Raw genomic sequence first — 27,359 nt, forward strand, 5'->3', positions numbered from 1 at the left:
ATGGATGTGTTTGGGGGGGCACCACGTTTCTTGGCCTATCCAAGGCCTGTGGTGGTACAAAGCGGGACTGATGCAGTCCTCAAGTGTCAGATTGGTGGCGATCCAAGGCCTGCAGTTATCTGGGAGCGAAACAATGAAAAGATTGACCCACAGGGACAATACAGGGTCTTCGAGGATGGAAATGTTTACAATCTCATAATTTCGGCTGTGACCACAGAGGACAGTGGTCAGTACATATGCAAAGCAAAGAACAGCATTGGGGAAACATATGCAGCAGCCACATTAAAGGTGGAAGGAGAGGCACAAGAGATGGAGCTACGAGAGGAAAATAAGCCACGGTTCCTCATCAAACCCCTGTCCACTCGCGTCGGTCGTGGGGAAGATGCCGTCTTCTCTTGTAAGCTGTGGGGAAACCCACGGCCGGAGGTTGTATGGGAAAAGGATGGCAGGAAACTCAATGAAATCTTTGAAAGCACACATTTTAGTGTGGGCTACCAGGATGGCGGATGGTTCCAGCTCAAGATCTTTAAGACCCGTGCACCAGATGGTGGTGTATATACATGCAAAGCCAGGAACGAGTTCGGGGAGGGGTTGGCAGGAGCTGTGTTGCTAGTCGATGCAGGCCCAGGACACGAGGACGAAGGAAATCGTAACGGTTACACAAACGGTCACTGGAAAGCCCACCAGGGCAAACAGAGGAGTGGCAGGCAGGTGTCAAATCGGCTCAAAGATGACACGGTGACCAAGTCAACTAAAGTGAAAATGTTTGCAGTGACAGAGGGCAAACATGCCAAATTCCGCTGCTTTGTGACTGGGAAACCCAAACCAGAAATAATCTGGAGGAAAGATGGCAGGCTGATATTGTCTGGAAGGCGTTATTTGTTGTATGAGGACAGGGAGGGATACTTCACACTAAAAGTGCTGTACTGTAAGCAGAAGGATAATGGAGTTTATGTTTGTGCTGCATCTAATACTGCGGGACAAACCCTCAGTGCTGTACACCTGTCTGTAAAGGGTAAGTCAAGATGATTTTCAATGTCTTTAGAACTTTTATGTTTTAGGAGAAATCTACCTGCGGTTGAAGAAGAATTTGTCCACACAATTTGTTCGTCAATTACAACACAAGGTAAAAGATCTAATATAATCTAGTCATCCTGGTAAGACTTGTTATCAAATGTTTAAAAAATGTGCATTCTCCAATAACCCCTACTTTGACAACTAATCCATCAACCGGAGTCATACGATAATGGATGTTCCTGCTTACAAATGCCAAATGAAGGGGTAAAAATAGGTAAAAATAGCTTTGCATCATCAATCAATAGCATTCATGAAAGAGCAGATTAACAAGCCAATTACCTGTAAATATAATCATAATCAAATTATTTGACACCTGCTACTTTAAAAGCAATTCAATCTTGGGTCCACTGGAGGATTAATCAAGCGTCTTAATTATCTGAAATTTGACTCGAGAGATATCCAACTATCTAACCAGGCCAAGTTCATCAGCTTGAGCTGGACTCCAATAGCAGTACCAATGTCTGCAAAGTCACTTAGCTTGTGAAAGGTCTAGGGGCCGTCCATGTGATGGAAGTCTGTGGGGAGGGGATCAGATTTCTCACATGGCCCAGGGAAGTCCAAACTTATGGCACCAATAGAAAGCATTGTATCAGTCAGAGGTAGAGAAAATAACACTGTGCAAGATTAGATCAATGCTCAGTTGCTAGAAAAGAGTGTCGGGGGCAATTTCAAAAGTGATTTAAATTAGATAATGATGAGTGTGTTTCATCAGTTGTCTGTGTTTAATTGGACTCATTGAAACATTGGTAAGATCAGGAAATGGGGAGCTTTACACACAGACTACTAAATACAGTCCACATTCTTGTGTTTACAACTGTCTGGTCCTGTCTGATGGTGTCAGTTACAGACAGTTTATTTCCTATCCAACACCCCAATGTGTTAATGATCTTTCCATTCCTCAACTAAATGAGCCACTTGTCTCATGATTTCGCTTATCTTGTTTGCTTCACTGGTATTTACTACCAAATGTATTTCAATTTACAGATTGTAGTGTTTAGGCCAAGGATGTAGAAGTGCAGCTAGGATTTATTTTTAGCATTTTGTAAGGGACTTATGTAGATAAAGGCGATTGATATAGTGGTATCAATATCATTTAATAGATGGGAATAAATATGAATGAATTATATCTCACTTTGGTTTAATGTTTTTTCAGTAGTTATTTCCCATAGGAGTCAATGACCACTGCCTGTATATCAAAGATCTTCTGAAATAATCTAATTATTTTTCTCCATTTTGGGATCACTTATTCAATTAAGTTTGCTTATTTGCAATTTTTAATAAAGAAAAAATCTGGAAGAGAAAAAAAAAAAACATGCTGCTGGTGAATACACACTCCAGGAGGGACATAATGTGGTAAGAGGTTGGTAGTCAACCAAATACCATGGGACAAGTATATTGAAAAGTTAAAATGTTAGACAGCACGTTACACTAAATACTGTACTACATAGGTATAATGAATGCACACTGAATACATACTTAAGTATACTAAAGGTTATGCTAAAGTGAAACATTACTTTAACTTTTTATGCTCAATAAACATTTTCATAATTTTCTAACTTTCTAAACTGACTTCCTAAGGTATCCTTAGGTTGACTTCTTCCTACACTAAAATATGTCATATTGCTTTAATCATACTGGTATTCTTCCTCCTCCTTAATGCCAGAGCCGCCTGTGCGGTTCAAGCAGCCTCTCATTGATCTAGAGGTATGGGAACGGGACTTGGCTGTTCTTGAGTGTGAGGTTCCAGAGGACTCTGTTCCCATCACATGGTATCTGGAGGACAGACGACTGCAGCCAGGGGCCAAATATGGGATGGAGGAGTGGGGAACAAAACGGCGACTAACCATCCGTGACATCGGAGTCGATGACGATGGGATTTACCTCTGCGAGATGCCCGATGGGGGGAGGAGCATTGCAGAGGTAGCTGTGAAAGGTAAATCAGAAAATAAGCAGAAAATAAAATCACTTAATTTGCTAACTACAGCAAAAATACAAGAATGTATCTCGGTGGCATTGGTGAGAAGACATATAGACTACTTGCACAGTGGCACAATACTGACCCACATGGTACAGGAACAACGGGACTTCACATATAGTGCAAGGGGACAGGACAAGACATACAATAGTCAGTAGACTATGTGGTACCTCCACCATATTTTCATGTCAAATTATGATACAGAGTGGAACTGATATTATTTCATGGTACCGGTATGTGATCATATCAGTTTGAAGTATTGATTTTGAACAGCAGGATAGACAGTTTCATCCAAATTCAGCCCTTCTTAATAAAAGGTGTTTACAATTCAGAAAACGATGCTAGTGAGTACATCAATAGTACCATAGCTTTGGTTACATATTTACGTATACAAAAAATATTTTTGTATCCAAAGATTCATTTTTTATGTGTTTTATGTTTTGGCTGCTGATCTGAGTTGCAAGGTATTCTGCTGTTGTTGTTGTACATGGACAACAGAAAAAACAACATGCTTTTGGATGAATCATGACTTGATCTCAACTCAAATTGTGCCTCTGAGTTAAACCCTTAGGTTTGGCTGTTTTCCCTCTTTATGATTTTGAAAAACGCCACAGCGCAATTACAGCAGTTGGCACTGCCATTCTACCTAAACAGCAATTATCAATCACAACATCAAAAGCAAATTTAACTAGTGCACAGTTGCCTCACTTTCTTATCACTGGTATCAAAAGGTACTCTGCAGTTGTTAGTTAGTGGGCCAGTGAAGATAAAGACTCTCTAGATAAATGCCTTGACAAAGGTCTTGTTATTCCAACTTTGCTTTAATTAAGTCTTAACATAAATCCATTGTGTAGATACATGTTTTGCTGATTATGCCAGACTACAATGTACCCAATGTGTTGGATCCTTTCACCTCATCATCAAGATAGATGCCAAATCTTTTTGGCCTGTTTAGGCAGGTGATTTGTCTCTGGTCTGCTGTTCACAGATTGTACATGATATATCTTTTGGACACTGCAACAGCATCAATGTAACAATAAACACTACCGTCTAAATTTTGGATGTCAACTTGCTCTGTATTGTGAAAGCACACTTAGTGTGGTGTCAAAAATGGGTTTTCTACCATTGCCTGTAGGAAAACAATACTGACTTTAAATTAAAATCTTTACGGATATTCAGACAGAATCGTTGCACTTTTTGGTCCAATGGTCGTGGTCCATGACATGTTTCATTGTCCTAGTTCCATGATATGGTAGTATTTTTCTGCATATTCTGTCTTTCATTTACAATATGGGAGTTAAAATCCAACTTAAAAACAGCTTAGGCACCACTATGTTGTTGTCCTCTTTCACCAAGAATTGTTGTGTTGTGAACTGTCAAAATTGTGCTGAAGATTGATTTGATAGCCTTCGCTGATTTCATTTTCAATGTGTCTTCTTGCAGGCACAATCGTGCGGAAGCTACCAAGAAAAGTGGATGTCTTAGAAGGAGAAAATGCTGCTTTTTGTGTTGAAGTGGAAGAAGAAGAGATGGACATACACTGGTACAAAGATGGCGTAGAGCTGCGGGAAACACACCAGACCATCCTGAAATCTTTTGGTCGAACTCACATCCTAGTTTTCGTCAACACAATGCCCCAGGACTCTGGCCTTGTGACCTTCTTCGTAGGCAGATCCAAGACCTCCTCTCAGCTAAGGGTGAAAGGTAGGGTCCTTATTTTGTATTTTATGGCATCACAAATGTAACATTGACAAAACTGCCTTAATTAAATTCTTCCAGCTACTTTTGGAATTGTACTATCAATCATTTCTATCCAAAAGGTGAATATGCCTACAAGCACAAGCGTAATCGTTTTCTCTTTTGTTTCAGCGGCCAGACATTGTCCTCCCAGTTGTCCAGTGGGTGTGCAGATCAACACAGAGCGTGCTAATGCCGCTCTTCTCTCTTGGGTTCCTGCTCAGGACACACGAAAGAACCCTCCCTCTGGATATGTGCTCGAGAGACAGGAAGTGGGCACTGGCTCGCAGGAGTGGCTACAGTGCCTGACCACTGACTCTGCCACCTCTGTGGAGATCCTTGGTGACAGCGTTCCATGTGAAGCCGATTATCGATTTCGCATTTGCAGTGTGAACAAATATGGCAAGAGCAACAATGTTGAGTTCCCAAGAGCAGTTCACTTGGGTAAATCAAGCTCAATTATGCTAAAATCATTATGGTGTATGTTTTTTTTATTTGGATTCCAGGAATAATTGAATTATGAAAAATATTGCTTACTAAATAATGAATAAAACTGATTTTGTCTTCCAGTCCCAGTGGCCAGAATACAAGCCCCTCTACAGGATGCCTTGGTGCCAGAGGGTCAAGATGCCTGCTTCTCTATTGAGCTCTCTGCTTCAGTTATTGGGACATGGTTCTTAAACGGTATTCAGCTTCAGGAGGATGAGCGTTATTCCATGCGTCGGTCACGAACACACCAATCTCTTCGCATTCGAGGAGTACGCGACACAGACAATGGAGCCGAGATTACATTCATTGCCTATGGTATTCGGGATTCTGCAGCATTATACATTCAAGGTATGTATTAGTAACTTTTATAACTTGCATGTGTAAGCGTCTTTTTGGGATTACAAAATCGGTTGTGGCAACTCAAGCCTTTCTGAAACATAAAGGTCCAGTGCAATGAGAACTGCATTTCTCAATTTCATGGTAGTATTTAACAAAGGACCCATTAATGTAAAGTTTCCCAAATTATTATAGGCTAATTGTCAACATTGTGGAAATTTGACTAACGAACTTTGAAAAACTCTCCCTCTTGTTGTCAACCGAATCAAACAGATTTAGAATTCCTAACTACTTCCTGGTGTAAATGATGCCACCTACACCCAGGTTTGAATGAATGCTCTGATTGGTTGACAGTATGCATAGTTAATCAGGTATCCCATAGTCTGTCAGACAATAGGCAGCCAGCTACTTGCCAAACTAGCTAAAATTGTATTACAAAAAAAACAGAAATGCACTGTAAAATATTGCATGGCTCTAACACCATAAGACAACATTAACTTATAACTCAATATCATTATTCACTCTGACAAGGCATAATCAGTGATTTCTCATAGTTTTTCCAAAATTTGCAGCTCCTCTTGTGAAGTTTTCACCACTGTCAGAAATGGATCGTAATAAATTTATAGAAGTTGGGAACCCCATTGTGCTCTACTGTGAGCTGTCAGACCCTGCAGCTCCAGTGCATTGGTACAAGAATGGGGTGGAATTACAAACAGTGGAAGGTCTTCATATCCAATCAGAGGGCACCATGAGGAGAATCGTCATCCAATCAGCAGAGTTCTCACATTCGGGAGTGTACTGCTGTGATGCCATTGATGATGTCATCAGATTCAATGTGGAAGTAGAGGGTGAGTGGCAAATGCTTCTTGCAAAAGTAATTTCTGTAATTTCTGTCACAGTGACTAACATTCTTTATTGTGATCTTTTAAACTTTTTGTGATCTTTTTTTATGCAAAAATGCATTTAATCTTCCCTTATAAAGTCTGACATATCAAAACAAACAGTAAATAACACATAAAAACAGACCATGCAGACCTAACGAACAATCATAATATCTTAACATCTATAGCCCCACCTGTGAGGTTTTCAGCAATTCCAGATGCTGAGAGGAACAAGACTATCCAAGCAGGCTGCCCCATTGTTTTACAATGTGAGCTCTCAGATCCCTCTGCCCAGGTGCACTGGTACAAGGATGGGTCAAAGCTCCTTCCTCAAACTGGAGTAGATATTCTAACAGACGGCTTGGCGAGGACATTGATTGTCCAGTCTGCAGAATCTTTCCACTCTGGGTTATACAGCTGCAAGACAAAGGGTGACACCATCATGTTCAGTGTGGACATCAAAGGTGATTTGAAGTTTTACTTTAAGCAATATGAGATTAACAAGCTCCCTCTCAGCAAAGCTACTAACTGTGATGACACTCTTGTATGCTGTCTGTTGCCCTTCTTCTTGCCACCTTTTAAAAGTGTAGCTATATTGTCATCTTTTCTTACAATAGAGCATGTTGTTGTCCATTTGTCTTATGCCAGTGAAACCTCAACTGAATTCATTAAATTTAGGTAATGAAATTATGATTAATCTTGAGGACTGGCATGTAAGGTTGACCTAAGGTTGATCTAAGATCTAAACATATCTATAGCTCCACCTGTGAAGTTCTCAGCAACTGCAGAGGAAATGAGGACCAAGTCCATCGAAGCAGGCTGTCCCATTGTACTCCAGACTGTGGTCTCGGACCCCGAGGCCCACGTTTGCTGGTACAAGGGTGGGATGCAGCTCATTTCAAACTCTGGATTAGAAATCCACTCGGAGGGCAACACAAGGACCTTAGTTGTTCAGTCAGCAGAGCTGTCCCATTCTGGTGTGTACAGTTGCACCACAGAGGATGATACCATGGAGTTTCAAGTGGAAATCAAAGGTGACTTTACACTTTTTATCTTGTGCGAGAATAATGTAACCCCAACTCCTCTTTCTAGATGCCACTAATAATCCCTGCTTTCTACTGTATGTGTTTTGAGACAGTCCTTCATGCACATAGTCCCAAAGAACTGTTAACACATTAGGTTATTACTATCTGTGATCATTTGTTTTGTGATTGCTGTGGCTCTCCTTGAATGTACTTGAAAAGTCCTTTCCATCTTCTACTCACCAGACCAGTTTTTGCAAGTTATCCATTTCCACAGCCTTGATTTTATTTAGTCTGTCCTGAATTCCCAATGCTAGCTATACCAGTGAAGTTCTCAGCTATCTTTGAAGTTGAGAGAGCCAAGTCACTTGAGGCGGGCAGACCTTTTGAACTGGAATGTGAGGTTGCAGACCCCACTACGCATGTCGGCTGGTACAAAGATGGGGTAAAGCTCTTCCCGCAGAATGGGTGGGATATGTATTGTAATGACACTTTGAGGAGACTCACTATCCCATCCGCTGAGTTCTTTCACTCAGGGCTGTACAGCTGTGAAACCTCTGATGACACTATCCATTTCACTGTGGATATCAAAGGTGATTTTTTTATTTGTTGAATCTTAGAGTAATCCCTAGACTTTTCTGGAGACTAGATGCAACTAACAGTTACGGTATGCATATCTGTCTGTCTGTGTTAAAGTGGTGTTTTGTGTGAAGTTGCATCTGTTTCTTAAATCATAGAACAATTAACCTTGAAATACATAATTTCTTGACTGAGAATATGAAACTACTTTGTAATGCTTGAATATATGAGTTCACCTCTTTGAAGCTGGTCTGAGAAATTACAGATTAGTCCATTTGGGGAAGCTGAACCTATAGCTCTTCTCTTAATCAAATGTAGCTATGCACTGTTAAGTCCACAATTATAATATGAATACTCATCTTTAGCTCCAACATTGCCATCATCACCCTCACTGGAGGTTGTGAAGAGCCAGTCACTTGAAGCAACCTGCCCCATTGAACTGCCCTGTGAAATCTCAGACCCTGCTGCCCAGGTGTCGTGGCAGGACAATGAAGAACATGAGGCTAAAAGTGAGCCTGACTTTGAAATGGGAGACGTCAAGAAGACCCTTGTTATTGAACCAACTCACCCTTCCAACTCTGGGGCATACTATTGTGCAACAGCGGATGATGTTGCACAGTTAATTGTACAAAATCAAGGTGATTTTTTGTTAAATGTTGTGTTTCCTATTTCAGTTGTAACTAACTCTCTTTCTGTAACTGTTGGATTGGCCTCTTACCTGTTCTTACGATACGGAGCTAATATCTGTGACAATTTTTTAGCCATTTGACAGTATTCAGAATGACTTACACTAAAATTATCCCCCCAAATGATCATCTGTAGCGCCACCTGAAACATATCTGCTTGGTCCTGAATTGGAGAAGGCAGAGTCCATAGAAGCACGGTGCCCAATTGTTCGGCAATTTGAGATTTCAGATCCCATTGCCAAAGCCTGTTGGTACAAAGATGGAACCCAGATCTACCCAAAAAGAGAACTTGACAGTGAATCAGAGAGCAGCAGGCCGACTTTGCTCCTCCAGTCAGATGGCTTATCCTGTGATGGGAGGTTTGGCTGTGAAAGAACTGGTGATGCGCAGTTTAATGTGGGCATAAAAGGTGGTGTTCCACATACATTGTATCTGCACAATTAAGAATCATTCAAAAATATTTAGCTATATCTGAAGCTATCACCCAGCTCATTGTTTTCTCTTTGGCTTTGTCCAAACAGCAGAACAGTGTCACTCTGGTGATGAGAGTGGTGAGATAGCTGACGCATCTTCCCAATACACTGTGGATGTCAAAGGTGATTTGATATATTTCAACATTAGTCATCCATTTTAACCCAGCACATACATGCCACTAACAATAGTGGTGTATTTTATTGTTAGTATATTCTCCTGAGGCATCTATAAAATATATATTTTCCTTTTCAAAAATGCTTTAAGTCATATTGTCATCCCTGATCTCATATCATTTCCTGCTGTTTTTGGCTCTTAAACATATGGGTGTTTTCTGAGCTGCTCTTCATACTAACATATATGTTGTGTTTGTGTCCTCATTCTTCATTTTAACAGTCATCTTTGTATGCTTGTAACAAGCAGCTTTCAACTCTTGAAGCCCATCTTATGTCTTATTCATCACCAGATCCTCTCATTCACGTTGCCGCCCTGAACCTTTCCCCGTTGCAATGACAAAAAAGGAGAAAATTAATGTACTTAATGGATATTTTCTCAAAGGAATTAGTAAGTGTTAGTGCACAGATTCATGGTATTAAAATATTGGGAGTCTACTGTAGTGGTAAAATAGGACTGATTGTCCTCAATCCCAGACCAAACCTGGTCGCCCTTCTTAAGTGTTTGTCTTTGCAATGGATTATCCCATAACTCCTTCATGCTAACCCACAGTGATGTTGAGTTCTATTTTGAGAGGAACTATTGAGGCCAACAACCACTGAAAACCTTTCTCTGTGTACATCACAATGCCTATAGCTACACCGCCAGGCCTCTCATCTGACCAAGAGAAGAACAAGTCCATTGAGGAGGCTTACCCTGTTGAAGATGACTGCATGTCCTCAAACCCAAATTCAGAGATCTTCTGCAGCAAGAGAGGAGAACCTCAGACATATGAAGAACATTCCAGGCAAAAGCCAACCCTTCAGCCAACATGTCAGTATAACACTGAACAGACTACAATTGTCCACTCAGAGGAGCTCTCCGACAATCAACAAACAGTAAATGTCCATTCTGTGGAGTATTGTAACTCTATACAGCCAACAATAGTCCAATCTGACATGCACCATCGCTCTGTACAGCCTACAGAAGAACACACTGAAGAATTCATTTACTACATACAGCATGCAATAGACCCATTGGAAGAGCTTGAAAATTCCCTACAGACAGCAACTGTTCAGTCAGAGGAGTTTTGTAATTTTCTGCAAACTGCAACTGCCCAGTCAGAGGAACTCTGTAACCACTTACAGACTGCAACTGTCCAATCAGAGGAGCTCTGTAATTGCTTACAGACTGCAACTGTCCAATCAGAGGACCCCTGTAACGCCTTATGGATTGCAAATGTCCAATCAGAGGAGCTCTATAACTCCATGCAAACTTCAGCTGTCCAGTCAGAGGAGGCCCGTAACTGCTTACAGACTGCAACTGTCCACTCAGAGGAGCTCTGTAAACCCATACATACTGCAACTGCCCAGTCAGAGGAACTCTGTAACCACTTACAGACTGCAACTGTCCAATCAGAGGAGCTCTATAATTGCTTACAGACTGCAACTGTCCAATCAGAGGACCCCTGTAACGCCTTATGGATTGCAAATGTCCAATCAGAGGAGCTCTATAACTCCATGCAAACTTCAGCTGTCCAGTCAGAGGAGGCCCGTAACTGCTTACAGACTGCAACTGTCCAATCAGAGGAGCTCTGTAACTCCCTTGAGACAGCATCCCTTCAGTCAAAGGATTTATCTCAGCAGGCAGCAACTGTCCAATCAGGGGAGTTCGATAACTTGCTGCAGTCTACAGCTGTCAAATTGGATTACCTCTATCACACAGGGCAAACAGTACCTATCCAATCAGAGATGCAGTATCACTCCATGCAGGAAACAACAGTCCAAGCAGAGGACTTTTATCACACTATGGAGACAACAGAAGACCAAGAAGACAGCACAATTAACTCTGAGCAAAGATCATCTACCCTGTCATCAGAGCCATATTATGTCAAGCAGACATCCACTGTCCAGTCAGAAGATATCTATCTATCAAGGACATGTGACAGTCACTGGGGTGATGATGTCATTGCAATTAAGGTGGCTGCCGAAGGTGATTTAAGTGGTTAGCATTATCAAACAAGAAAATGGATGGGCACAATGTTGACATTGTGTAAAATCAAGAGATTGTTTATTGCAATCCTTGACATTTTGACAATTTCTGCATTTACTTACTCAATTTATTACTAAAACAACTTAAAGTAGTCAATGTGAAACTTTGAGCTTGGGTGGTCTGTGCCTTTTTGATAGCTATTGAAAAGAGTAAATATATTAGCTCCAAATCCTAACTTGAATGCCTAGTTATCTGAAATCTAACCAAAAATTCCTTCTGTTAAAACACTAATATCACATATCTGTGCATCAAGATATATCTATTTTAAGGACTTAGGCTAATTAGTGCTAATTAAGTTAACTCTTGATAGGTATTGGCATGACTAATCTCGGTTGTGAGATTTTGCTCTTCTGTTGATTGGAAGCATAATTTGTGTTGTAGCTAATAACAGTGATGCAATTCTCTCTTGATGTCACCTCAAACATTCCCAGCTCCACCTGTGAGAATTACAACACCTTGTGAGGCTGAGAGGAACAAGTCCGTTGAAGTTGGTGATCCCATAGTTCTGCAATGTGAGATATCAGATCCTAACGCTCAAGTTACTTGGTACAAGGATGGCATAGAGCTACTTGAAGCAATCGGGCAAGACATGCAGTCAGAAGGTTCCGTAAGAACATTGGCTTTCCAATCAGCGATGCTGTCTCATGCAGGGGTTTACAGCTGCAAGACAACAGATGATGCAATGCAGTTTCATGTGGATGTTAAAGGTGATAAAAGTTGTTTTCTTCTGTTTTGTGCATAGATATTGGTGAAGGTAAATAAGTGCATCCAATGTGCTTTTGCTCAGCAAATGAAAACAAAGGGATGTAAGTTTTCAATTCAGGACATGGAAAAAAATATTCCTTGGCATAAAGAAAAATCAACCTGAAAAAAAAAAAATGCGTTCTACATTTCAAAATGAACTTTTTTGACTGTTATAGAATTGAGACCATAAAATCTCAACATTCATTTTGCTCTCTTGGAGCTAATGCAAAGTAGATGTGGGGCTCTATGAATACCATAGATGGGGTCAAAGTTCAAAGGCTTTGCTCCCACATCATTAAATAAAATACATAGAACCACCAGCTTCTGCTTCATTAACAAACTTAAAATTGGGTCCAAACTTTTACTATTTAAAAACATAAAAAAAAAATGTAATTGTAACTGTAAATTTTATTTGGGCTTGAATCTTCATTTACAAGTGATCATTTGTTGTCTGTGGCATTCAGTTATCTTTATTAGTTCACTCCAAGTTTAAGATCTTTTTCACATTTATTAACTGCACAAGGTACAGTTAAAAAACTGTACCTTCTGCCATAAACACTGGTTCACAATCTTGGGTGAGGATACAAGATTTGTAAAATGACAGTGTAATATGCTGCTATCAAAGCTTCAGTTTTAGGGGATTGTGCTTTGCTAAATTTGGCATAATAACAGTACCTGTTTCATTAACCAATTATATTTTTTATATTCAATCCTGTAGCTCAACTTCTGAAGTTTTCAGCTATATCTGAAGCTGACCAGAAAAAGACGGTCATGGCAGGCTGTCCCATTGTTCTACAATGTGAGCTCTCAGACCCCATTGGACAAGTCTATTGGTACAAGGATGGAACAAAGCTCCTACCTCAAAATGAAGTAGACATCCGATCAGATGGAAATTTGAGGAGTCTAGTTGTCCAGTCAGCAGAGCAGGCTCACTCTGGAGTATACCGTTGTGAGACAAAGGATGATGACATCCAATTCACTGTGGAAGTAAAAGGTGACACTCAGAAACTCTCCAATACCTAATCTGTCTTGCACTGGCAACTAACTATGACAGCTGGTGGTTTATTCATGTTTGGCTGATCACCTAACAGAATATTTTATTTTTCTGCTTCCCTAATGGGTACACCAACATTTCTAAAGATGTAAAGCACCAGCTTCCCATGTAGTAATAGTTTGGCCAATTTAACTGATCCAAGTGGATAAAACAAAGACAAAAATAGTTAACTTGAAGACATGATCTTGTATTTAAAGTCAATAAGTTGTACTATGCAGAATAGGGTTAGGGTAAGTCATACATGGTATGAATACAGTATACCGACACTTAACGACCCCCAATAACAACCAATCATTATGCCCATTTTGATTATACTTTTAGATTTAATGAGTAAAACACATCTTAACTTCAAAATATATTCATTAGAAAACTTGCAGCTACTTATTATGCATGTCAAATGTCTTAAGAAGACTAACAGTTGGTCTGTCTTAATCTTTTTCATTAAGGACACTAATGTCTGTGCATTGAACACAGCTGCTTTAACCCTACTGCAAGCATTTCTTCATAACTTCCTGCTTGTATCTTGCCAACTGGGCTTTTCATGTCGGTGTATCAAAATTGTGGAACACTTTGAATTTGCACAATTTGATTCTTGCACTTCCTGCTCTTTGGTTGAATTTATTGTTTTTCTTTATGTCTTTGTTGAGTCAGGTTTATTGTGTTTATGTTGTTCTGTCAAGTCTACTTTGTTCTGAGGGACTTTTCTCTCTTTTTGCTGCATTGGGTACATTTTATTTGCTGTCTTGAACTTCTTTGCAGTTGAATAGAAGTTAGTTATTTGAAATCAGTACAGAGAATTACTTTTATTAAAACATTCTTTTTGCGATCACTGAAACTTATAGCTCTACCTGTGAAGTTCTCAGAGCTTCCAGAGACTGAGAGGAACAAGTCCATCCAAGAAGGCTCCCCAATTGTTCTCTGCTGTAAACTCTCTCATGATCCTACTACTCATGTCAGCTGGTACAAGGATGGGATTGAACTCCTACTACAAAGTGATGTAGAAATACAGTCAGATGGTCTAACAAGGACGCTATTCATCCATTCAGCTGACAGCACACATGGTGGCACCTATGAATGTTCAACAGAAGATGACACCATCTCGTTTAAAGTGGACATCAAAGGTGATTTATTTCTATCTTGTACTATCTTACTACTATATATACCACAAGCTTGAGTATCACTTTCACACTGTGTCCTTCTCAAATTTGCTGAAGAATGTTTGACCCATCTTGTTCTATGGTGTGAATGGAGATGAACAAAATGTAGCCTATTTCCTTTTGAATGTTTATGGGATGGGTAAATGATATGACTGACTGAACACAGTGTTTTGACCAATTTTGACTAATTCACCTCTTATTCAAAACCTTCCTCTACATCCCAATACTTTTTAGGCCGATCTCCAAAGATCATGCCAATCCCCACATCAGAAAGATACAAGTCCATTGCAATTGGTTCTCCAATTATTCTCCAGTGTGAGCTCCCAGACCCCACTGCCCAGGTTTCCTGGTTTAAAGATGAGGTGGAGCTTTTTTCCAAAACTGGCCTTGATATGAAAAGAGATGGCAGCTTCAGGAAGCTAATGATTCATTTCGCTAAGGTCTCTGACTCTGGCCTCTACAGCTGTAGTCTTGCTGATGATGTTGTGACATTCCAGGTGGAGGTCCAAGGTGATTTTTTGTGTTTATTGCTTTTATTAAAAATCGTCTAGGTGTGGTATGAACATCATTTTAGCCTTACAAGTTTAGCCAACAAGTTACCTTTAAATTAAACTAAATTACATTAAACTACATTTTCCCTCACCCTGCACCTCTTTGCAAAATTACTCTTGAAAACCTTTGACTTAAAGGTCCCATATTCTACACTTTCCAGTGTTTTATTTTATGTCTTGAGGTCCATTCAAAGCTGTTTGTATGGTGTCATGTACCAAAAACACTCTCAATCCATTTTTACACGTTCATTTTCCAGCATCTATCTGAGCCTTGCCAAGAACAGGCTGTTTCTGTTGCTGTGCCTTTAAGGCTCATAAATATTAATGACCCCTCTGTTATGATTGGCTAACCGTTTCAAGAGTGAAACGTGAGACACCACAGAGCCGGCAGCTGCAGACAGCGAGAGGCAGGGAAAACTCTCCGGCAAAAAACATTTTGTTAAACTATTATTTCTTACAACAATGATAATGAGCGTATCTTTGTGACGCCACAAAGTTACGGAAGTCCAAACGGCTCGTTTAGAGGCTCGCTTTTCTAATATGGATTGTGTGGATTTAGTTGGCGACCGTGCGTTTTGATACTTTCACAATGTTTAGATAGCACATCCAACTCCTTTATAATAAAAGAGGCAAGGGAAATCCTGTTTTACACGATATGGGACCTTTAAAGCTGAGACACAGTTTATTTTTGTAACACTGTATGTAAATACCTGGAACTCCCCATATGTACTAAAAATAACCAAACCAAAATTAGATGATGTGCACAAAAATGTTAAATGATGTTCTGACATCTTAACAACAGTGCTCTTTAAATCTTTTAGAAACCCCTCCAGCCACTCCTGTGAGGTTTTCAACACTTCCAGAAGTCGCAAGAAACACATTTGTTGAAGCAGGCTGCCCGATTATGCTGCAGTGTGAAGTTTCAGAGTCTACTGCCCAAGTCTATTGGCACAAGGATGGAGTAGAGCTACTCCCACAGAGCGAACTTGACATCCAAGCAGAAGGAAAACTGAGGGCAGTGGTGATTAAATCAGCAGAAGTCAGACACTCTGGGGTGTACAGCTGTGACGCTGCAGATGACCATATAGAATTCAAGGTGGATGTTGCAGGTGATCTGAGTATTTTGAGTTTTGTCAAAATCACTAACTTCTTTCAATTAATACTTGGCTATTGGAGCAAGCTATGAGCTATATATTTTCTTTCATAATATTCTAACCTAATGTATACTTGCAGCCATTTACTTAGTTTACATATTTTATAGGATTCTGGTGAATACAGTAGGACCTGATAGAATATTTCACATTGTGGTCATTTGCACTTAAAAGTGATCGTGGATTAGTACATAAGGGATCTAAGATAGTTTAAAAACATAACACCAGTGACATGCGGGTCCTATCTCATTCTTGCCTTTATAGGAGCGAATACCTCAGACTGCACTTTGAGACACTGTTCTGTATTTCTAATTTTGACACCATATTAGTTAAAATGGAATTTTCAAGAAATCTGGTGATTTTCCTGCATTTTTGATGTGTTTAAAATACATCTGTATAAACACTGGAAGCCTATAACAGTGATACATCTGCAACAAATAGGCTAACTGGCAAATAGCTCAATAACAAAGAGGAAAATATCCTGAACCAAGTTTTGAAATCCTATCAGGAATGAAATATGACTCGCATTTACAAAACACTGGAACTGTCCTGCAGTAAAATGCATGTACATTAGAAATTACGCTTTTAATAATAAAAAGATTGCTCTTGTAAAAGCAACTCATTTAAAGTCTGAATGTCCAAGTGCCACTATACTGAAAGTAAGCCAACTAATAGCTTGAGCGTCAACGACTCTAACCTTCTTTAAGTAACAGAGTGGCCTCATTATCACCCTTGGTTTTCACAAACTTCAAAATTTGTATATAGGCTACCCTCTGTTCAGTCTGGAGCCAACAGTCAACTCATACTCTGTAGCCTGTAGATGCATAATTCACCCAATTTTGTAACCAAACTGTGGCATGTTGATGTTACTATATCAAATCTGAATACTTTATGTTAAATGAAATGAAATACCTATAGCACCAGTTTGGTTCTCAGCTGTTCCAGAGGCTGAGAGGAGCAAGTCTGTTGAACCAGGCAACCCCATCATACTGCAATGTGACATCTCAGACCCTGCAAGCCAGACCTGCTGGTATAAGGATGGAATAAAGCTCCTGCCAAAATTTGGAATAAACATCCAATCAGAGGGCAGTAAGAGGACACTGGTTATCCAGTCGGCCACGTCTTCATGCTCTGGGGTGTACAGTTGTAAAACTGGTGATTCAGATTTCAACGATTTCTATGTGGAGGTGAAAGGTGACATGCAAAGCTTTTCCATAGATGCAAACTTTGAGATGCAACTAATAACCTTTTCTTGGCCAGATTATGTGATTTTTGAGCCATGGACATGCTAATTTTACTTTGCCATTAGGAGCTGCCAATCCATTCTTCTAATATGCAAAAGGGAGGCATTCTTGTCCATAAAACTGTCATATATTCATCATAACTGATCTTTTCTGTCCTAAATGTCCTATTTTCATCAAACATTTAGATGCTGTTCATTTCAATGCTTCTCATTTGAGGTCATTAGAAGAAAAAAGCATGTACTATGATGACCCTCAAGTTTTTTCCACAGACCTACTGCACTCCATCCTTGCACAGCTTTTATTAACTTTTTCACTTTGCTTCAACAGTGGATGAACCGTTCTATAAACACTAGTTATAGACAATCACCAGGCCTTGAGGTCAGCATGTCTAACCTGTGAAAACCTGGCTTTACAAATAGTGTGTGTGAGTATATTAATGAATCCTCCTTTCTACAAACAACTAATTTCTTTTGTATACTGTTTTCTGCAGCTCCACCGGTAACATTTGCCAATATCCCAGAGGAGGACCTTTTCAAGAGTGTTGTGGAACAAGACCAGCTTGTTCTGTCATGCGAAGTGTCAAGGGCTGAGGCCATTGTCCAGTGGTACATGGATGGAGTTGAAATGCAACCAAGCAACAACATTACAATAGAAGAAGATGGCACCACAAGAATCCTGACTATCCATTCAGCTCAGCTGTCAGACACAGGCACATACACATGTCGTGCAGGAGACAGCGCTTTAATGTTCAAGGTTAACATACGAGGTAACAAACAAAATGTCAGGAGTAAAATTTATGACTCTTCATGAACTAACAAACAGTATGACCTGAAAACTGCACTGAAATACATTTGAATGACCTTTGTTAATATGTAAAGTAGCGTGTGTTCATTTCATGCACTCTTTCTCTGAAGAACCTCCGGTGACAATAGTCTACCCCAAGGAGGATGTCCATCTTGACCGCCATGTCCCTGAGGAAATCATCCTGAGCTGTGAACTGTCTCGTCCAAATGGCGTTGTCAACTGGTACAAGGACGGTCAAAAGCTGCAGGAGAGTGAAAACATCAAGCTCAAGATTGAAGGCCCTTATCGAAGACTGAAGATTCTTTGCAGCGGTGTCGAAGATTCTGGAGAATATGTCTGTGATACAGCTGATGATTCAATATTCTTTCACCTTAGTATTACAGGTAAAATTGCTGGATATTGTGTAGACACTGTGTAGGTATCTAGAATTTGTGATGCTGTGTAGCCCAATGGGTAGTCCATGGAACTAACATTGCCAAAGTTTGGGGTTCATTGATTGGCCTATGATTTGGACTAATATGTAACAAGCACCTCCAAGACAACAGTGCAAATTTCTTGCAACATTTATTATTAAAGTAATTAACAATGACTAGCTAAATTGGATTATTATCCTTTTTCAGAACCTCCAGTGCGGATTGTATCTCCAAGCCAGTCTCAAATGGAACTGTGTCAGCAGACTTCTGAAAGGATGGTACTGAGCTGTGAGATCTCACGGCCCAATGCATTGGTGCGCTGGTATAGAGATGGACTCGAAGTAGAGGAGAATGACAACCTAATTCTAGAGGTGGATGGTGTCTACAGGAGACTTATTATACCTGAGACCACTGTTAAAGATTCAGCCGAATATGTGTGTGATACTGCTGATGACTCCATGACATTTTTTGTAAACATAGCAGGTAAAGAAAATTTCATTATGACAAAAGTAGGTCCTCTACAAAGTGTTGTCTGTTCTGACTTTTTGTGTAAACTTCACAGAACAAATTATCTTTGATGCATGCATTACTACATATGACCATTTTTGATACAAATACAAATTTTTTTCATGCACAGAGCCTCCTGTTCGCTTTGTGCGTCCAAGGAAGATGGCAAGTGGAGTAGAAAAGTTTGTTGGGGAGACTTTGGTCCTTGACTGTGAGGTTTCCAGATCAAATGCTGAGGTCACCTGGAAGAAGAATGGGGAAGAAGTAGAAGATTCCAGAAATGTCACCATCCTTGAGGATGGTGTCATGCGCCAATTAACCATTCACTCACTGACAGTAGAAGATGCCGGCCAATATGTCTGTGATGCAAAGGATGATGTGATGGATTTCCACGTAAAAGTGAAAGGTAAGTAATCATATACGAAGTGTCTAACGCCAAAATGAGATATCCACCATTTGGAAAGTGAATGCCGTCTCTGACAAAATGATGGGATTAGAGTTAAACTCACTGATGATACTTAAGTTTTAGCTGTCTTGAGCCCTTTGCTTGCAAAATAATAGCATTATAGCCTACATGTTATCATCTCTATTTTTTAAATCCCAAACAATGAACATCAGGTAAGATGTTTTGGTCCATAACAGGTGCATAGGGTTTTGGGATGAATCCACTTATATAAACAATTTCCTGCTCATTTTCAGAGTTGCCAGTGAAAATTCTAGGAAAAACTGATGCAAAAACAGAAAAGCAGTTTTTGGTATCAGATGACATCATTTTAGTGTGTGAACTCTCGAGATCCAATGCCTCGATCAACTGGTACAAAGATAACCAGCTAATTGATGACAATGAGCGGTACTGTAGTGAAGAGCAAGGAGTTTTCCGGTCATTGGTTGTCCTAAATGCTGGGCTAGAAGATTCTGGAGAGTACACCTGTGATGCAGTGGATGATAAGATGGTATTCTATATCACTGTCAAAGGTAACCTATATTACTAAGCAATGCATTCAAATGTTTGCCATCTTGGACACAAATGTTAGTATTCACTTCTTACTCCAAACACTAGTGTCCAGTATTCTGTATTAATGCATTAATCATGTCATCTGAATTGGCTTTGCAAACTTAATCCCTGAGGACAATAAATGGCATTGTGTCTTTTATCTTCAGAGCCTCCAGTAAAGATCATTGGCAACTCTGGCACCCCGGAGCATCATATCCTGGTAGCAGGGGATGACCTAATTTTAGAGTGCGAGGTGTCTCGGCCAAACGCCACTGTTCAGTGGTTATGGAATGACAAGTTACTGAAACCAGACACTCGTATCAAAATTGACAGCTATGACTTTGTGAGGAAGCTAGTTCTCTCTGAACTTCAGCCATCAGACTCTGGAGAATACATATGTGATGCCATTGATGACAAAATGATAACATTTGTTGAAGTCCAAGGTAAGGTTGAAATCGTTTCTGAACATGTTTCAGTGTCAGTTTTCATTGTTTCTATGGTTTGTGTTTGAGCAGCATTATGTTTCATGTATGGACATGGAATTCCTCAGGTATATTTCTTTTTAAAGGAACAATCAGTAATATGGGCTCTTCAGCAACATCTAACAGCAGCCACAGAACTACAACAGCAGCAAACGTGTCCCAATAACCTTTAGCTGCATACTAGCAACAGGTTGTTTGTGAGCATATTGCTTGACAGATATTTATGTATGCACAGCAAAGCTGTGCCAAGCTAACCAGTGTTTCCCCTATATACAGTGCATTGTACTGTGGGGCTCATTCGTAAAACTTACCGGCAGGTTTAGCGTGACGTTAGGGGCAGATACCATCACGGTAGGGTGTTTTCTCATTCATAAACGTGAAATATCAGGACGTTATTAGCGTTACCGTTTTCTCCGTACTGCCACCCCTTTTGATCATTTATATATTGTGAAAGTGATTCATAAAAGCACACCGCACCGCAAAAAATAACACCTGTTCTAGTCCGACGGTATATTGTAGAAACAAATGTTAACTACTTAAAACAAATATGTTAACAATAACATTGTGTCCTAGGGCATTAATTATCATTGGAAACATGAAAATGTTTAATGCACAGCACACTGGCTTTAAAATGCAATTATTAATTACCACTCTGATTGCTGTTGTAAACGCCAGTTTCCATCTGATTTGATTCAGTTTGATTCAGTTTATCATGATAAAAGAGAGAAGATGACCATACGCATGTCCCATAAACATTTTAGCAGCTGCTGGAGTGAAGTAGAGCTAAAGTGTTTAAGAAAGAGAACGCTGCACATTGCTGCCAATGCTCCCATATATGTATCTTACAACGATCACCACCGATCAATTTATATTTTCAGCAAGTGACATCATAAACATTCGGTTTATCATGGCCAACACTGCAATTACAACAGTAGGACTGTATGAGGAGGAAGAGGTTTATCTGCCGTTCTAACACGTCTCTGCTGCCCATTGACACACAGGCAGACAGGTGTTACATATGTAAAGCTTAATTAACATGTTGGTTTTGATTGGCTGTCACAGCTACAGCTGAGGATAACACAGCGGTAATGTGGCTCCGTCACGGTATTCACGGGTGTGATAAATTTATGAATCAGGGAAAATTACTGTGGTGCAGATTTTGCATGCCGCTATTCTGTTACTGCAGAGTTTTATGAATTAGCCCCTGTGACGGGCCGCCAAGGTAGGCTAAATCATGACCCAGCATGCTAAAAATATTTTCTACTGTGTTTTCTATAGTGTTTCTATAATCATTCAGTTGCGGCATTGCTGCTGAAAATGCGAAAGATTTATTTTTTTAATCAACGTAGCCAAGACGCACCTTTATGATCAAAGTGACAAATAGTCCTACCTCCAACTTTGAAATGCTGCAGTAATGTTCACTCAGGTTTTGGGCGGGATTTGTCATTGCAGGCTTTGTCGGGCTTTTTAGGCTTAGTTGCAGTTCGTTCTTCCATGGTTGTGCAAATGAAACTGAAAAAAGTTCCGAACGCAAGGGTGTGTGTGCGTGGATAATTTCCACTATAACAGAGTACGGGCTGGACTGCTTGTTTAGAAAGCTTGAAATCTCAGCAGCCATTTGACAACAGTCGAGTGACTGTCTTTGATCAACAACACTTGCGAACCCCCGCTGATATATTATGGTCATTTTGTGCAACCAGCCAGTAAAATATTACTGATTGTTCCTTTAAATATCTTTTCTCTCAGAGTCACCAGTCAAGTTTGTGAATAAATACGCAAATAATAACCTCTCTGCCTATGAAAATGAGAGTGTTACACTGTGTGCTGTTGTGAGCCAAGAGAGAGCTAATGTCCGGTGGCTGAAAGATGGCCAATTATTGAACGAGGACAACATTCACATCTCCAGTGAGGGTAATACCCACAAGCTCACCATTAATCCCCTGCAGCTGTCAGATGCTGGAGAATATGTCTGTGACGTAAACACAGATGAGATGTATTTCAGTCTTTTAGTCAAAGGTAAGAAATTGGGCACTCCAAATCATGTCAAAATTATAGATACCTATTCCCTTGCACATATTTTACTCGCGTAATAATTGTTACAGAATAAACATCTCTGCAATTGTCATATTTCTTTATTCTACTCATCAGAAATGAAAGTGAAATTTATCAGACCTCTGGAGAATACTGCGGCTCTGAAGGGCAGCAGCCTTACATTACGATGTGAGATCAACAAGCCCAAAGGAGATGTCCAGTGGCTAAAAGATGGCCAGGATATCTCTCCAAACCGTCGATATACAATAAGGGCACAAGGTCGAGAGCGAAGCTTCACCATCCACCAACTAGTGGATGAAGATGCTGGAGAATATACCTGCGAATCCACTGATGACAGGACCTCAGCCACTGTCAGTGTCGAAAGTAAGTATATTTAGACCTTCTAACTTAAGCGCAATCAAGCACCTACTGTGAACTTCTGTCACAGTAGGTCAAGAAGGAGCAAAAAACAAAAATGCATAAGAAAAAAATATTCTCATTGTGCCATGAATCTAATGCGGTTGAACTTTTTGCCTTCAGCCCCCCGTATTGTCGAGTTCATTGCAGAGCTTCATAACATCACAGTCTGTGAAGGGGAAGATGCAGTATTTAAATGTGTGGTTTCACCAGAGGACACTCAACTGGTGTGGCGCCTAAATGGCAAGCAAGTAGCTCGGAATGAGCGGTTTGTCATTTCAAGCAACGGACTATGCCACATGCTCTGCATCCACAACTGCCAGGTTTCAGATAGCGCCAGAGTGACAGCAGATGCAGAGGGGTTGGTGTCTGAGGCAAACCTCCAGGTTCAAGGTGAGTTGTTGCCCAATCCATTACCACTATGAAGTTAAATGTCATATTTGCTTGCAGTATCCCATTGAGCTGGAATTCTGTATGTTCATACTGTCTGCACTATCGAAAATCATTTGCTACTCAATCATCTCATATCTCCCCAGTTAAGTATCACTGTAATACTATTTCCAGAAACACTGGAATGAAGGGAGTCTAAATGCCTGTGCACCATTAGCTCCACATCAGCATATATGTGATAAATAATGACCCCTTCAGACAAGTTGAAATTGTTGATGAGGCGCCTTTGACGGCTAGCGCTTAGCGGCTTCTCCTGTTAGAATTCCTCTGGTAACTGACAGAGACAAGTGGCTCAGCGGCTTGGGGGTGTGTGACACTGCAGGAGGCAGGGCTACTGAGAGGTTACTGCACTCTCTGTACTTGAACTTGCAACGTAACACTGAGGATTTTGTTTGGTGAAAAATACTTTAAATTGTATTTCACTCCTTCCACCAACGTTTAGCTTGCCAAATTGCTAACCAGTGTACTGTAGAATTACACAGAATTAACAAAGCGCCCAAACATACACTGCAAACATACAAAAGCACACAGAAGAGAAGAGTCGATGTGATAAATACTGCTGTCCAGTAATTCTTTGTATTCATATTCAGAACAACAGGTGGTGTTCACCAAAAACATGGCACCCGTCGTAGCCGAAGAGTTCAGCGAGGCAACTCTAGAGGTGGAGGTGAGTCTGGATTCCGGAGAGGTGCAGTGGATGAGGCAAGGGGTGCTGATCCACCCTGGAGCCAAGTATACACTGAAACACAAGGGCCGGAAACACAGCCTCACCATCCACAAACTTGCCATGTCTGACCGGGGCACCTACAGCTGTGAAACCCTCCATGACCGCACGCAAGCCCAGCTCACTGTGGAACGTGAGTGCGCACGTGTTCTCACTATGCACTGTTGTTGTTTGTTTACCGCCGTTGCCGATGACCCCACCTCTTGCACACTCTCAGTAGTTGTTGCTTTTGAAGGCAAACTCAATTAACTGAGTAAGAGTAATTTGAGTGACGGGGGTCTGGGGTGGCACTTGTTGTACTGGAACATGACGGCTACCAACAGGTGATTGTCCAACAGCCCAAACTGACTTTCTGTATTGACACAGGATCACTGGAGCCCTGATAATTTCATTATGCATGTCAAAGGCAAATCAGATTAGGGTTATAAAGGAAGTGCTTGTTGTGTAACAATTTAAGGCTGCTTTTACCTGGCTGTTGAGATCGGATTGGGCAATGGCTAGAATTACCTTTACAAAAAAATACAATTTCTGTACGAACAAGCACCCCTTAATTTCCTCAGGAGCAGCTACACACTATCAAGACTTGTTAGTATCTGCATCATGTAGTGATTAAGACGTACTTGTGTGTGTTTTTCTTTGTGCATGCTTCTTAGGTGTCTTAGCTCTGCGATCTGCAGGCCCGTGGGTGAGTTAGGGGCTGTCCTTTCAACACTAGTGTGGGTGGGAAGGGGAAAGTCTGGACTTCAGGCTGCTGTTGGCACCTCCTATGAATTTGGATCTCCTCTCATTGCATCTAAATTTACTCCCTGGCCTTCAAAACTAAGGTTGTTGTCATCAGGTCTCCAAAATAAACACTTCTTTTTCCACAGGGAATGCTCGTCTCTGTTAGAATAAGGGAAAATGATGGCAGTTTCAAAGCAAGTTTTGTTTAAAGTCCTGTGTTTAAATGACAAAAATATCGGCGCTTGTCCATATCTGCCAATTTGTATAGTTAAATATCAGTCTGCCGCACACAGATGACAAGCCTATTCAGTAATATAAGACGGACGCCATGTCTGTTCAGTGTTACAGAAAATGCTTTTATATTTTGAAACAAACATTGTGTTACCATTGTTCAGTTTTCATTGTATTGAGAAGTACTATTACCTACAAAGTAAAAGTAGGTAGCTAAAAGTACTATATCATGTTTGACTGAAGAACCCTCAAAGTCAATTTTACTGTTTTGCAATTCTCCTCACAGCACGAAAAATCACAATAAAGCAAGGCCTGACTGACATAAGAACCACGGAGAGAGAAACGGCATCTTTCGAGGTGGAACTGTCCCATGGCAATGTCACAGGCACCTGGATGAAAAATGGAAACCAGCTTAAGCCAACAAATCACTTCCGTATGAGTGCCAAAGGACAAGTCCACAGCCTCACTATTTCCAACCTATCAGTAGAAGACACTGGCACCTTTATGTTCTGTGTAGAGAATTTGAAGACATCTGCCAGGCTTGCTGTGAAGGGTAGGTCATTTAAAAAAAAAAAAAAAAAAATTCTAATTTTGCCAACGTATCAAGGTGGCAGAGGCCATTATTTGACCATAGTCAATGTAAAAGGGACTTTGAAGCAAATTTACCAAGTAATGATATGACACAGGGTATAGCCTAGGCTAGGTATTTCATACAGTAGCCTTGGAGCAATTTAGTTATATTTGAGAGGTCATTTTGAGAAAAAGTGCTGATTACAAGGCAAATTAACAAACACTATGATGGCATAAGTCCTAAAAAGCTAAAATAATTCATTAGGCCCACTTACATTTCTAAATGATCAATTTCCAAAAAATGTTTTTACCCAGAGCTTACAAACGGGGCACCTGTGGTAAAAGATATTCAACTTACACTAACTGTACAGTGCAATACTACCACAACATAATTTTACCATACCACTTTCATTGTGACCTCAAACTGGTGGCTAAAGGCGTCCACTCAGAGTAAATCGAATGCCAAACTGTGGAGGCATGATAACAGAATGGAGTGACAGCTCTGCTACTGTTGCCTCTATCCAGGCTCACATTACAAATACAAAATAGCCTAGCACGACCCCATGAAAAGAGGTAGCTCTTTTCTGTCAGACGGTAGTTTAACCTCATGCTGTAAGATAATCCGCTCCATGCCGAGTCATTCAGTACGCCTCATCCCTTTGAGCTAGGGGTTGAAACACTGTGGATGACAATCGGATGAAAATGTCATCACGGTAAATTACAGTCCCCACAGCTTAAATATAGGCTACCGTTTGAGCAGCGAGCATATGCTTAGTGCATTTCAGTTTCTACATTTTATTTGGGAAACATAGGCCAAAAATATTTGTATCTAATGTATTTGTGTTATTTTCTACATATATCAACCTGTTCAATTAGTATTTTAGCTTGCATAACTAAAACATGCTTTTTCTCCACCAGAGCCCCCTGTGACAATTTTTAGAAAACTGGAGGACCAGAAATTCCCTGAAGGGGCAATTGTATCTATTGAGTGCGAGCTGTCAAGACACAACGTGGATGTGAAATGGATGAAGGCAAGTATTCCATTTTTGTTTCTCTAAATCACCTACAATGTGTATGATATCTACAAAAAATAGGCCTAGTAAATAGAGCCAATGCAAACTTAGCGTAATGCAAACTTAGAACCCCCCTGAACAGCCAAAACCAGTAAAACCTTTATTCCCACAACCATGTAACTGTTGATCAAAGGACTCCAGTCATGACCACCCAGCATTTAAAAACAGGATAGTGGACCAGTTTAGTTCAAATCAAGTCTAGTAAAAACAAATTTCTACACAGATGTTTTTTGTCAACTGTATGTTGACTGATGTTCTTTTATCAGTCTCCACAGCAAATTTTCCAACTGGAACAATAAAGAACAATAATTTACTTGATTAGACAATCCATTATCTAAGATAATGAAGGATAGTTTGAGTTGTATGGAAAGAACTGATTTCAGTTAAAATGAAAATGTGTACTCTATTCATTTTCAGAATGGGGATGAGGTGAAGCCAGGCAAGGATATGCGCATTTATGCGATGGGAAGGAAACGCTTTCTTCAGATCATGAAATGTCATGTCAGTGATTCCGGCACATACACCTGTGACGCTGGAGATGCTACTACATCCTGCACTGTGGAGGTCTACGGTAAAGTCTA

The 27,359-nt window shown here is 40.3% G+C and overlaps 1 protein-coding gene across 1 annotated transcript in view; it reads left to right on the forward strand.

Annotated features, from left to right (window-relative positions):
* Positions 1 to 27,359, forward strand: part of obsl1b (obscurin like cytoskeletal adaptor 1b) — a 33,477-nt gene continuing 6,118 nt past the window's right edge. Inside the window, exons 1-17 of the mRNA XM_071897839.2 lie at positions 1 to 1,015; positions 2,741 to 3,010; positions 4,496 to 4,756; positions 4,922 to 5,233; positions 5,360 to 5,626; positions 6,187 to 6,462; positions 17,850 to 18,125; positions 18,274 to 18,546; positions 18,784 to 19,059; positions 19,214 to 19,489; positions 19,783 to 20,058; positions 20,245 to 20,520; positions 23,131 to 23,400; positions 24,048 to 24,314; positions 25,422 to 25,688; positions 26,624 to 26,736; positions 27,196 to 27,349. Of these exons, the coding sequence (XP_071753940.1) occupies positions 1 to 1,015; positions 2,741 to 3,010; positions 4,496 to 4,756; positions 4,922 to 5,233; positions 5,360 to 5,626; positions 6,187 to 6,462; positions 17,850 to 18,125; positions 18,274 to 18,546; positions 18,784 to 19,059; positions 19,214 to 19,489; positions 19,783 to 20,058; positions 20,245 to 20,520; positions 23,131 to 23,400; positions 24,048 to 24,314; positions 25,422 to 25,688; positions 26,624 to 26,736; positions 27,196 to 27,349 (5,125 nt within the window). The remainder of the gene's footprint in view (positions 1,016 to 2,740; positions 3,011 to 4,495; positions 4,757 to 4,921; positions 5,234 to 5,359; positions 5,627 to 6,186; positions 6,463 to 17,849; positions 18,126 to 18,273; positions 18,547 to 18,783; positions 19,060 to 19,213; positions 19,490 to 19,782; positions 20,059 to 20,244; positions 20,521 to 23,130; positions 23,401 to 24,047; positions 24,315 to 25,421; positions 25,689 to 26,623; positions 26,737 to 27,195; positions 27,350 to 27,359) is intronic.

This window comes from Centroberyx gerrardi, chromosome 10 (genome assembly GCF_048128805.1).
Source record: "Centroberyx gerrardi isolate f3 chromosome 10, fCenGer3.hap1.cur.20231027, whole genome shotgun sequence".
NCBI lineage: Eukaryota > Metazoa > Chordata > Actinopteri > Beryciformes > Berycidae > Centroberyx > Centroberyx gerrardi.